Source organism: Cebus imitator, unplaced genomic scaffold (genome assembly GCF_001604975.1).
Source record: "Cebus imitator isolate Cc_AM_T3 unplaced genomic scaffold, Cebus_imitator-1.0 Scaffold140, whole genome shotgun sequence".
Classification (NCBI taxonomy): Eukaryota; Metazoa; Chordata; class Mammalia; order Primates; family Cebidae; genus Cebus; species Cebus imitator.
The window spans coordinates 2,355,747-2,367,751 of NW_016107455.1; the positions used below are offsets into that span (position 1 = coordinate 2,355,747).

General features: G+C 33.3%; 1 protein-coding gene across 10 annotated transcripts in view; it reads left to right on the top strand.

Moving 5' to 3' along the window:
- Window positions 1-12,005, top strand: part of NF1 (neurofibromin 1) — a 305,276-nt gene that overhangs the window by 178,131 nt on the left and 115,140 nt on the right. For 7 of the 10 annotated variants that reach the window (XM_037743332.1, XM_037743335.1, XM_037743333.1 and 4 more), the window contains 5 exons: window positions 14-149; window positions 4,061-4,123; window positions 9,854-10,012; window positions 10,538-10,635; window positions 11,851-11,997. In XM_037743332.1, coding sequence (XP_037599260.1) covers window positions 14-149; window positions 4,061-4,123; window positions 9,854-10,012; window positions 10,538-10,635; window positions 11,851-11,997 — 603 coding nt within the window. The remainder of the gene's footprint in view (window positions 1-13; window positions 150-4,060; window positions 4,124-9,853; window positions 10,013-10,537; window positions 10,636-11,850; window positions 11,998-12,005) is intronic. The other 3 variants (XM_037743336.1, XM_017542049.2, XM_017542050.2) reach the window with 1 other exon arrangement.

Here is a 12,005-nt window from a genome sequence, read left to right on the forward strand (position 1 = left end):
TTTTTTTTTGTAGGTTAGAACCATCGGAGAGCCTTGAGGAAAACCAGCGGAACCTCCTTCAGATGACTGAAAAGTTCTTCCATGCCATCATCAGTTCCTCCTCAGAATTCCCCCCTCAACTTCGAAGTGTGTGCCACTGTTTATACCAGGTATGCTTACAGTTAGAGATTACCATTATTAACCTAAAGTTAAATTATGAAGAATGCTTTATTTATCAAAGAAGATCTAGCTGCTGATTGTGTGTCATTAACTATTATACTGAGTTTGGATGAATAATACATTGAGAATTGTTATTGGAATTGTCTTTGAAAAAAAGCTTAAATATTACTTAGACAACAGTTTCAAGTAAGAGAATACTTTAAAATACTAAATTTTCCTTGCATTGAGAGTAAGTTTTAAAATGCACTGAATCCATTGGATATGATGGATGTGGCTGAAAAGAACATATTATGGATTTTGTTGTTGTTATCTATTACCTAAATTACTCTCAGGGTGTTTCACAGTTGAAGTGGGTATCCTTCTTGCCTTTTGCATTCTGAATTGCTTGATCATCTGTAATTTTGGTTTCTTCATTTATGTATAATAATTATATCAGGTTTTCCCAGGATAGACTGATTGTTCGGTTTATTTTATGTAGCATATTTCTTAAAAGAGATACTGCATCATCATTCAGACCAAATTATTAGACTTTCTAACACGAGCATTGAAGTAATGCTTCTGGATTCAGAAGATATCCATAGTCATGCCCTTCTTTTTGAGGAATTAGGTCTACATTCTTTTACGCCCTCTGTGTTTTTGAATTGCACATTGCAGTTTTAGGAATAATTTATTCCAAGGGAGGTCCTGCAAATGCACATTAGGCTTTTGGAAACTATGATTCTGGAAGACACATTAGTGGGTCTGGAATTTGGGGTAGGGGTGGGTATAAGGGAAATACACAGTTATCAAAACCCATGTCTTTGTGTCTCTCTCTTTGCAGAGTCATCGCAGCCATTTGTTTTTTTAACACACGGCTTCAGTTGCTTAGAGACGTTAACAGCATCAGTGAGATCACCATTTTAAAAGCTGTTTGAGGCTGCGCTATATGAATTTTTTCCCCATTGCTATTTTTAAAGATGTATCTGTTCTATCTATAAAAAAGCTTTTCATGGTATACATAGATGATGAAACATATTTAACGTTGTCTCTCTTAATTTATCATGACTTTTCTGCCTTTTCAAAAAGGCTCAAGAAAACTTAGGAAAATCCTATATAATTTTTTCAAGTAGTTAAATCTGAGTCTAAAAGGTGATTTAGTTATAATATGAAACTTAATACAGTGAATATCTTAAGTTTGGGCTCTATTCAGGTTTCTCTTTAAAGTTTATTTAGTAATTGTTTTATTGATGAAACTAGGCAGGCAGGGAAATAGAATCTATTAAAAATAGTTTGGGTCAGCTTCTTGGTTGGCCTAGCAGTAACTGATTTCAGAGAGCAAATGGGTTTCTAAAATTACAGTGGCTTTAACTTTAGCTAGTTAAAAGTGAATGGGGACTGACTATATGAATACATGGTCTAGAAGATTTTAGTAGAATTTCTTCATGTGGTTGTCATCCTAAAAGAAAAATCTTTTTGTATCATCAGCAAACTTAGAGACCAATTTGAGACCATGATTCTGATAATGTAAAAAGGAACAAGTCTTAGCACTTAGTTAGTACTTAGGAAATATTTAATGCAGAAATAAATTTTCTCATCCCTCCCACCTAAGTAAACAAGATTCTTGCCAACTTTCATAGTTAGGAAAGGAGAAAAATAGTGAAAATAGAAAATAGACTTTTAAACACTGTATGTTGTGATTATTAAACACTACATGTTGTGCTTTTTAGGGCACTTCACAATAAAATATCCTGTATTATCTTCATAACAAACCTAGATTATTATGTTAAAATTTCACATAAAATTATCTTTAAAAACGTGAATTAAATGTGGCATCACAGTGCCTTGTTTTAAGTATTGGATAAACTTAGCATCATTGAAGAGTAGAGACAGCATGCTGTGCTGTTATTAAATAAGGATTTGTTTTTTAATTAGTAACCAGTAACAGAGAATTTTACATTTACTGATTAGAAAGATAGGAAAAAAGCTTTGGTCTCAAGATAGTATTTTATTTAGTCTCCTTCCCAAACCTAGCTTTTTTTCCTTTTGGTTTGCTTTTTTGTTTTTATTCATCTTCCCTCTTGGCTTTTTTTTTTTTTTTTTTTTTTTTTTTTTTTTTTTCTTTTTTTTTTTTTTTTTTTTTTTTTTTGCCCTTTTGCCTTTGAGGGTAACAGAAGAGTACCTTTGTACTTTCATGTTCTGCTTGGAGGGATAGTAGTCCTGTGGCTCCTGCTTTGGGACCTACTGGGGAAATTTTGAAAGTGAAGTGGGTATATTGCTAGCTAATAAATTTCCCTGGGTTTTAGCTCCTTTTTTGAGTTTGTATTTTGGCCTTTCAGCCTTTTCGGATTGTGCTTTAACCAACTCTATTACTTTATATACCTTCCTTCCTTAGTTGACTGGATTAAGGTTATTTAGGAATAGCCAACTGTGAACATGTGTCAGATTTATAATTAAGTCATTTTCTCATGTGTTGTTTTCACTTCTCCTGATGATCTTAGGATAAAATTATTCCCAGAGTGGATACTCTCTTATGTTATGGTGAGAGAATTCTAAGAACTAATTTACGATTCTAAATAAATCTCATCCTTTTTCAGTAAATCTGCTTCTCTAAACTGAAGTAGTTTACACAAATTTTTAAGGCTATAAATGGTAGTTATGTACCATGGTTACTAATGCATTTGTATGTTGTCTGAAGTTTGAAACAAAGCTCTGTGAGCTAAGGGACTGTGTCTTCCTGTTTTACTGCTGTTTCTCAATGCCTAAAATAGTATCTGACATGTAGGTGCCCAATAACTGCTTGGATGGATGAATAGGTGGATGGATGGATGGACAGATGGATGAATGGATGGGTGGATGAATGGATGTCTAACTAACTAACTTTAAGCCCAAGTTATGGGTTATGGTGTTGGATGCCCAGAATTCCTAGAATAAAATGCCATCTATTTTTGGATTAAATAATTCTGACTTGGTTTTTAAAATATTTTAAAAATAATTATTCTGCCTAGGCTAGTCCAGTCAAGGGTCTTTTAATTTTGAAAGAACTCTTTGGTCTAGAAAAAGCTCTGAGAGATGAAACCAATATGTTTCTGGAGTTTTGGGTTTTTTTAGGTGGCTTTTTCTTTGAGACATTTTGATAAATGGTCACCTGTAATATGTGAAAAGTTTTAAGCAGGCCGTAGTTTTGTTCTGTAATTTTCTCTGCAGTTTCTTCACTTTAATAATATTAATGTTTTTTACTAGTTGAGCTGATAACCTTCTTCTTCCAAATGTTGCAGAACTTTTAACCTCCTCTGATTAGAACCATTTCAGGAAGTAGCCTGCAAACACTGAAAAATATGTGAAATGTTAAGAATAATCTTTTTTAGGGAGAGAGAGATCTTAATTCAGAATTTCTAAAGTAAAGTTTTATATTTATCCATATAATTTTTATTTCTTTATTCAATAGGATCTTAATTAAATGCCAGGTATTGGAAAAAGAACTGAAAGTCAATTGAAGGATACACAGAGAAGAATTTTACATATGAAGAAAAAAAATTATGTAGACACAAATGTTTTTAGTGTGTGATCTACTTGTAATGAATATTTTATATTAAATTCCTCAAAAGCTAGGCATTAACTAAAATGTAAATATTTAATATCCTCAAATTCACTTGGGGAGAGTTTTTCTGTGATTTATAGCCAGAAATAGTAGACATGATTGGATCTCAACATTTCTTGCTGTTTGAGTGCTTGGCTTAAAAATGTAATAAAAATTAAAACCCAGATTTAAAATTCATTCCTCAAAATTCAGTTGATTTCTAATTTTTTGTTGATTCCATTTGTGTTACATTTTATCGTGTAATTTTATGTACAAGCCAACGTTGTTTTTGTTGCTGTATGTAGTCGGTGCTGTGACTTGTTTGTGCTCATCTCTGTTCTGTAGGCAACTTGCCACTCCCTACTGAATAAAGCTACAGTAAAAGAAAAAAAGGAAAACAAAAAATCAGTAAGTTTGGAGAACTTTTTATTAGCTGTTTCTTTCAAAGCAAAACAAAAATCTTTTGCTGTTTGTTAAGAACATCTTCACTTCAGCCTATTTGACCTTCACTGTAAAATCATTCTACTAATTCTGGCACAAAATAGCTTTCATTTCAATTAACCCTGGAATTAAGTTACATTGAAACATTCTCTGTGTTCCTTTGGTTTGATTTATCCCAAAGGCAATTTGTGGACATTTGTTGCATTGGATATCTTTGGTCTAATTTTATTGTTACTTTTTAAATTATAAATGAATACAAAGAAACTTAATTTCAAGGCCTTAGGAAATGCTGACTCTCTTCATTCTTGCTTCTTGTTTGCAGGTAATGTGAGTGGTTTCTTTTCCCAGATATGACAGTGTTTCTTAATTGTTAGAAGTATATGGTGGGAAAGTGTCACTTTCTAAACCTTACCTAAAAGTTGCTAAATTTTATTTTTTTTACTCTTCATATTTTTTATCTAGGCAGTTTCAGTCATAATTTAGATATTTGTGCATAGATAATAGAAATTTTAATGGTAAAAAATTATTTTTATCTCAGAAAAAATATGAGTAAATAAGATAGTACTTTTGAGATAAAAGAAAACTGAGTTCAAATTTGTAGAAAAACACATCATTCTGCAAACATAATGTGAATATACTATCAGCTTCTATGTACTTGCCCTAATTTATTTAAAAGGAAGAAATTTATGAGATTCATAATTATTTTCTTATAATTAATGGAATTTGTCCAAAATGTAACATGCATTCATTTTATATTTATTGTTATCTGTCAGTGTGACTTATCAGGCTGAGCCCTATCTTTGTTCATACAATCCAAATGATTGTAGAGTAAGATGTAAAGAAAACTTTTAGGAGTCAGGTAGGTAGTTTTCTTAAAAAGTTATAATTTAGAATACAGTTTTCATCTGGTTTTATCTTTTATTCCTTGTCTGAACTTTACATATAATAAAGCTTTATGGCTGAGCACAGTGGCTCATACCTGTAATCTCAGCACTTTGGGAGGCCAAGGTGGGAGGATCTCTTGAGACCAGGCATTCAAGACCAGGTTGGGCAACATAGTGAGTCATCTCTACAAATAATTTTTTTTAATAAGCCAGGCAAGGTGGTATACTCCTGTAGTCCCAGTTACTTGGGAGGCTGAGGCAGGAGGATTGCTTGAACCCAGGCAGTTGAGGCTGCAGTGAGCCATGATTGTGCCACTGTACTCCAACTTGAGTGAGAGAGTAAGACCCTGTCCGCCCCCCAAAAAAAAAACAAAACCAGAAAAATAAAAAAGAAAAAGCTTTACATATGTTTCTAAGCTTTACATGTAGATTTTCTAAGCTTTAAATACAAATTTTTTAAAATTTAAATCAAAATTTAAATTTATAGACATACACTTTTATTGTATCCATTGAAGTTTTTATTTTGAGTATGTTAAGTAAATTTGACTAGCTATGATTTCATTGATTGGATTATAAAGACATTTCTTTCTAATGCTTCAGCCTTCTAATTCTCAGCATATGTGAGTTTAACAATGTACACCATCGTTGAAATTAATTTGCTGCTTCTAACACTCTTGTTCAGTGTTATACTAATGCCATTTTGTAGTGTATCACATAATTAAAATTCAGGCTTTCCGTGTTTCTCTAGAGCATGTTTTCTAGCCTTCCTAATATTGCTTTATTTATTAAGATTTTGTCTAAAATTGTTTCTCGAAATGTTTTTTTCTGCTAGAGTTATTTTCAAAAAAATTTTTTCTGTAATTTCTGGGTAATGCTGTTTTGGAATGTATTTCTCAGCACAGGTAATATGAGCTCCTCATGGAAACAAGGGGAATCTAATTGGTAATTTGAGATATTTCAGAGAACATTCCAAAGTATGAAGACAGTATACTCATAAATTTAAAATGTTGTTTTATGAAGTTGTGTGCTTTAACAAAATGTAATGATCCTTCCTTTAAGAGCAAGCTGACTTTCTTTTCGAGTATACATATCATGGATTGGAATATGTAAAATACAGAGAGAAGATCTGGCTTCTAGTATATAGCTGTGTCGTCATATTACAGATAACTGTTTATTATTCTCAAACATACAGTGTATAATGAGGTTTACTTTGGAAGTTAACTGTCTGCCTAACTCAGGGAGAATGCAGTAAACTAATCCTGTATGGGTAGTAATGCCCTTGCTGAAGTGCAGTTTATGACTGCATGCACTTGCAATATGTAGTTCAGCTTTTACCAACAGAAGGAAGGGGACATTTGGCTGATAACTGGTCTCAACACACAAACAGGCCCAACTTTGACCTTTTGTGCAGAATGTCTTTTGGATCCAAATTAGATTTTTATGAATTAAAAAACTGCTAGAGAGTGTATATATTATGAGGTAAAATTACATTGATGTCAGTTAATGGTGAATGGAAAAAGCAGTCCTTTTTATAAGCTGACTTATGAAACTTGTTATATAGCATTTTCATTGATGTTGGTTTTTTAATCAGTCTTTAGTTCTAAAATTACATTGATTCTGCCATCAGTGAGATATATGTATTTGATATATGAAACAGTATGTGTTCTTGAGGTGTGGCTATTTTGGGTTTTGATGTGAATTATTTTTAAAGATGTGGAAGATGGTAAAAGTGTGATTTTTTGGTAAATTTTACAATATTCTTTTGGGAAATCAATCAGCTTTGCATTAAATTCTGATGCTGAGTACCATTAACTATAAATAGAGTGTAAATATAAGTCACACTTTAAAACTCCTTTGTCCTGGGGAAAACCAGTCAATATAGCTACTTTCAAAAAAGTGTTTCGTCCAGTTATGATTACCATTACAATTTCCTTGTTCCTTCTCCACTCCCAGTGCTTCATTTTACTAGCATTAAAAAAAAAAGTATTTTGGCGGGGCGCGGTGGCTCATGCCTGTAATCCCAGCACTTTGGGAGGCCGAGGTGGGTGGATCACGAGGTCAAGAGATCGAGACCGTCCTGGTCAACATGGTGAAACCCCGTCTCTACTAAAAATACAAAAAATCAGCTGGGCGTGGTGGCGCGTGCCTGTAATCCCAGCGACTCAGGAGGCTGAGGCAGGAGAATTGCCTGAACCTAGGAGGCGGAGGTTGCGGTGAGCCGAGATCGCGCCATTGCACTCCAGCCTGGGTAACAAGAGCGAAACTCCGTCTCAAAAAAAAAAAAAAAAGTATTTTGAAAGCTCTCCATGTGTTTCACAGCAGGTTAACATTTTATAAACTAACTGGTTCTTTAAAATTAAACTATGGCTTTTAGCTTTTTAAAAACCGTTTTAGGATTTTAATAGGTTAAATTGATTAGGTGCTAATTCTTTTAAAACAATCTATTTTAAAATAATTATAAAGCAATTTTTAATCCTTTTCTTGCCTGCTAACTCACTCCTTAAAGGCTTTAAAATGTTATAGGTTTGTTTTGTCTGCCTTTTTTTCCCCTCCCTCCCTTCCTTCCTTCCTTCCTTCCTTTTCTTTCTTTTCTTTCTCAGTCTCTCTCTCTATCAGTTAGGCGGGAGAGCAGTGGCAAGATGGCTCACTGCAACCTCCAGCTCCCAGGTTCAAGCGATTCTCCTGCCTCAGCCTCCCAAGTAGCTGGGATTACAGGTGTGTGCCATCACACCTGGCTAATTTTTGTATCTTTAGTAGAGATGGGGTTACACCATATTGGCCAGGCTGGTCTGGAAATCCTAGTCTCAAGTAATCCATCTGCCTTGGCCTTCCAGAGTGCTGGGATTACAGTCATGAGCCACCATGCCCAGCCAGAGAATTGTCTGTTTTAAGATTAAAATTTGGGAGTTTTAAAAGAACCGCTCAGTAGCAATGATGGTCTATGAATATTCTAAAATTATGTGAAGAAGTTTGTCTGTGTGAATGCATACATTCATTTTTCTAACCTTTATCAGATTTCATAGAGGTTCCTTGTCCCCAGAAGGTTGAACTGTACTAGAATAGTCAAAGCACTCAAATTTTTTTCTTAACTCTATATCTTTAGTTTTAGCTAAAACTTCTATATCTACTAAATTGATGTATTTCAGCTAGTATTTAGGTTTTAAAGTCATTTTAATAAAGCAGCTATATTTAGCCACATTTACCAGTTTCCCCTTATTTAAGTGTTAAGGTTGTTCTTCATGCAGTAAGCACTGTAACAAAGAAAGCTTTCTGCACTATGTGTAGTGTTCCTGAAGGCGGGACTATATTAGTTACAACTCACCTCTTTTATCACCTCTTACAAATATTTTATTCTCTAAAACCTAATTTTTACCCACTTCCTATTGATTATAGAAAGCTATTTTGAGATTATAAGCAGATATGAACGAATTTAAAAGGTGGACTCCATGAAGCACTACATTAAACAGGTTGAAGTGAAATAATCCCTGTTCTTTCAAGAGTTAATCTGGAGTCAGCCATGTGAATTTATGACAGGAATATTAATTTATTGAGGCATTGTGAAAAAAAATAGTTACGTGATATTCCACATGTAAATCTGCCCCCCGCCCCTGAAACCAATATCCTTTGAAATGAAGGTTTATCCTTGGAATCACAGAATATTGAGTGGAATGCTACAGCTTTGTAATCACGGCCACTTTATTTTTATTTATTTATTTTTTTTGCCGAATCCTAACCACTAGACTACCAGGGATAGTCACTGCTACTTTAAATAGCAGTTAGCCACACTAAGCAAGACTAGCTGTAGAGATTAAAATGTTAAGTTAAATGTTCTTTAAAAATAAATATATATAGTATATATAAAAAATGTAAATTGCAAAATAATATAATTTTCATATATAACATGATTTAAAGCAAGGGATGCTAGGAAGGTATGGGAGCTAAACCAATTTTATAGCACTCTCCCCAATCTAAGGTACCTTTTACTTTATCTTAATGTAGAATGTTTTATAAAGGGAAAACAAGTCCTCTTTAAATATTGGGTTCACATTGCTTTTCAGGCTGGACAACCATTTCTTGAATTCTTAAATTTTTTTTTATTTGACAATTATAAATTGAGGCAGACATAGGGTTTCTCTCTTCTGGTGAGATCCTTTTTGCTTTTAGGTAACCAAGAATTCCCATCCCTCCATGGTTTAAATAATAGGTAGGTCCTTATATTATAAAGGAAGTTGTGAAGAAAAGGAGCTGGCAATAACATTGCTTGTAAGTAAGTTCCCCCCCCTCGGGAATCTAAGATTTTGTTTTGTATATGGCAAGCATTTTTTCTTGAATTCAGTTGTAACTGGTACACAACAAAATGTAAATATGTACTATTAGGTATAGGATGTTTTGGGGGTGTGCTGTTGAAAATTTGGTTTCACCTTATAAAGTTAACCACACTTTCATGTCTGTTAATTTTAGTAAATTATGATCATCTTTGTGTAAAAATTTGGTCTGCTTTCATTACTTATCAAACTTGCAGTATAAGTGATGATACAATGGAGATCTTTTTTCAGGTTTCTTCTACCCATCTCATCCACGAGGTTTTTCTTTCCTCCGAGATACCTGAGTTGTACTTTAATATGATACAAGACTGAAATTAAGAGGAAACTTTATTTTCTCATTTTTGGGAGAAGAAAAAGATAGAAGTGTGTCATTCATGAGGACTGATTGATTCAGAGTTTTTGTGCAAAGTTTGACCTTTGAGCTCTTTGTTCCCATGTCCTTATTTTAATTCAAACCTTATACTCAATTCTCAACTCCTTGTTTTTAGGTGGTTAGCCAGCGTTTCCCTCAGAACAGCATTGGTGCAGTAGGAAGTGCCATGTTCCTCAGATTTATCAATCCTGCCATTGTCTCACCGTATGAAGCAGGGATTTTAGATAAAAAGCCACCACCTAGAATCGAAAGGGGCTTGAAGTTAATGTCAAAGGTGAATTATTTTGATAATCTAGCTATCTTAAACTCCCCTTCCAACTGAATTTTCAGCTTTTCTTATAGTACTTCCTCTTACATTTATATTTTAAATTCCCTATGGTTTTCAGTTATGTGTTTTTGTTTTATTTTGTTTAAATTACTAAGGAATTCATTAGTTAGATACCTGATGGACCTTATTTTCATGAGAAAACATTTTATTACAGTAAATGTCTTGTGTTATGAAGATCATTATTTGTGTAATCATTCTAGACATTCTGAAACAGACTAGAAAGTAGGCTATAGGATTTTTTATTTTAAAAGACGTTAAACATTTTAATATGTATTTTTATATGTAAATATAGTAATTATATTTTGGAAGAATAGAAACACTACCTAAAATTTATAGAATGAGGAGTGATTGATTTTAACTACTAGCAGAAATTTTATCAATGAGAAAATTCATATTTTTAAAGAATATATTAATGTATAGACTTCATACAATAAATAATCTGATTATTTACAACCCTGTTTTATTGTGTAGATACTTCAGAGTATAGCCAATCATGTTCTCTTCACCAAAGAAGAGCACATGCGGCCTTTCAATGATTTTGTGAAAAGCAACTTTGATGCAGCACGAAGGTAAGCTACCTGCCACGTATTCAGTTACTCTGTTTGAGTCAAATATTTTCAGTTTCATTTAAGTCCATGTACTTGTTTTACATGAAGCTTCTGTGTAGGTTTTTTCTCTTCCTGCTCTAGGTCAAGACATAACTTGTCTTATTTTACTGTAAAAGTCATGAAATAAATTAATATTTTTTATAATTTGGTAGTGATTTTCATATTTGAAAACCAAGTGATTTTTGACATGTCTAGTTAAATAAAGGATTTGAGGATGTTACAATAAGGAGAAAGGAAGAAGTAGGATTCCTTTTATTTAAAACTAAAACCAAACTGGTATCGATAATACATAACGATGTATAGTAAGGATTTTTTTTAAATGTTGGAATATTTGCGATACTTACATTTGGAAGTGTATCTAAACTAAAATGTTATTTAAACCAAGTAATGCAGACATGTAAGATTTTGTTCATGAGTAACTGAATGTTGATTTTAGAAAACTTTTCTGCTGGATTTCCATAACTATTTTACTTTATTTCTCTGAGTTATTGATTTATCTGTAAAGTAGTGATAAACACTGTTTGCCTGAGTTGTTTTTAGAGGAAAAAAAACGAGACAATTAATAAGAAAGTGCTTTGTAAATTTATGTCTGGAATTCTGCTTTTCATGCAGTGTGAATCTAATTGATCCTCATCGTCTAAACTAGACTTGTATAACGCTTTCTTCCAGCTTATCATCATTGTAGTTGTTACTGACTTTTTCGTGTTAGGGAAATTGGAATTTAAAAGGTGTACTGCTGAAGTACAAGCCATATTGGAAAGAGAGTAAATATCAGCACAGGATTCATATTCTGGCAGACTGAATACTCACAGAAAGTTAAAAAGATCAAAGTTTTAATCCTGGCTCTGACCTAACAGGCTATATATTTTTGGGGAGGTCTTTTGTCTGGACCTTAATTTCCTTGTCTGTAGCCTCTTGCCAAAGTTTTATCCATCTCAATTTTGTTGTTCTCTAACTTCAAAGCCTACTCTGAAGCTGGTGCCAGGGATCAGAAATGGAAAGCCAACTTTCTCCTTGTCCGTCTTGCTTTGTCTAATGACAAGTCACATTGTGTGAACAAGCCCTTCATATTTGTAATCTCAGTTATTTCACAAAGTTACATCATATTTATTTAATTCAAATGTAAGTCTGGCTGTATCTGGTATTGGAAATTCTAATGATTTTGCGTTTTTGAAGGTTTTTCCTTGATATAGCATCTGATTGTCCTACAAGTGATGCAGTAAATCATAGTCTTTCCTTCATCAGTGATGGCAATGTGCTTGCTTTACATCGTCTACTCTGGAACAATCAGGAGAAAATTGGCCAGTATCTTTCCAGCAACAGGTAAGATT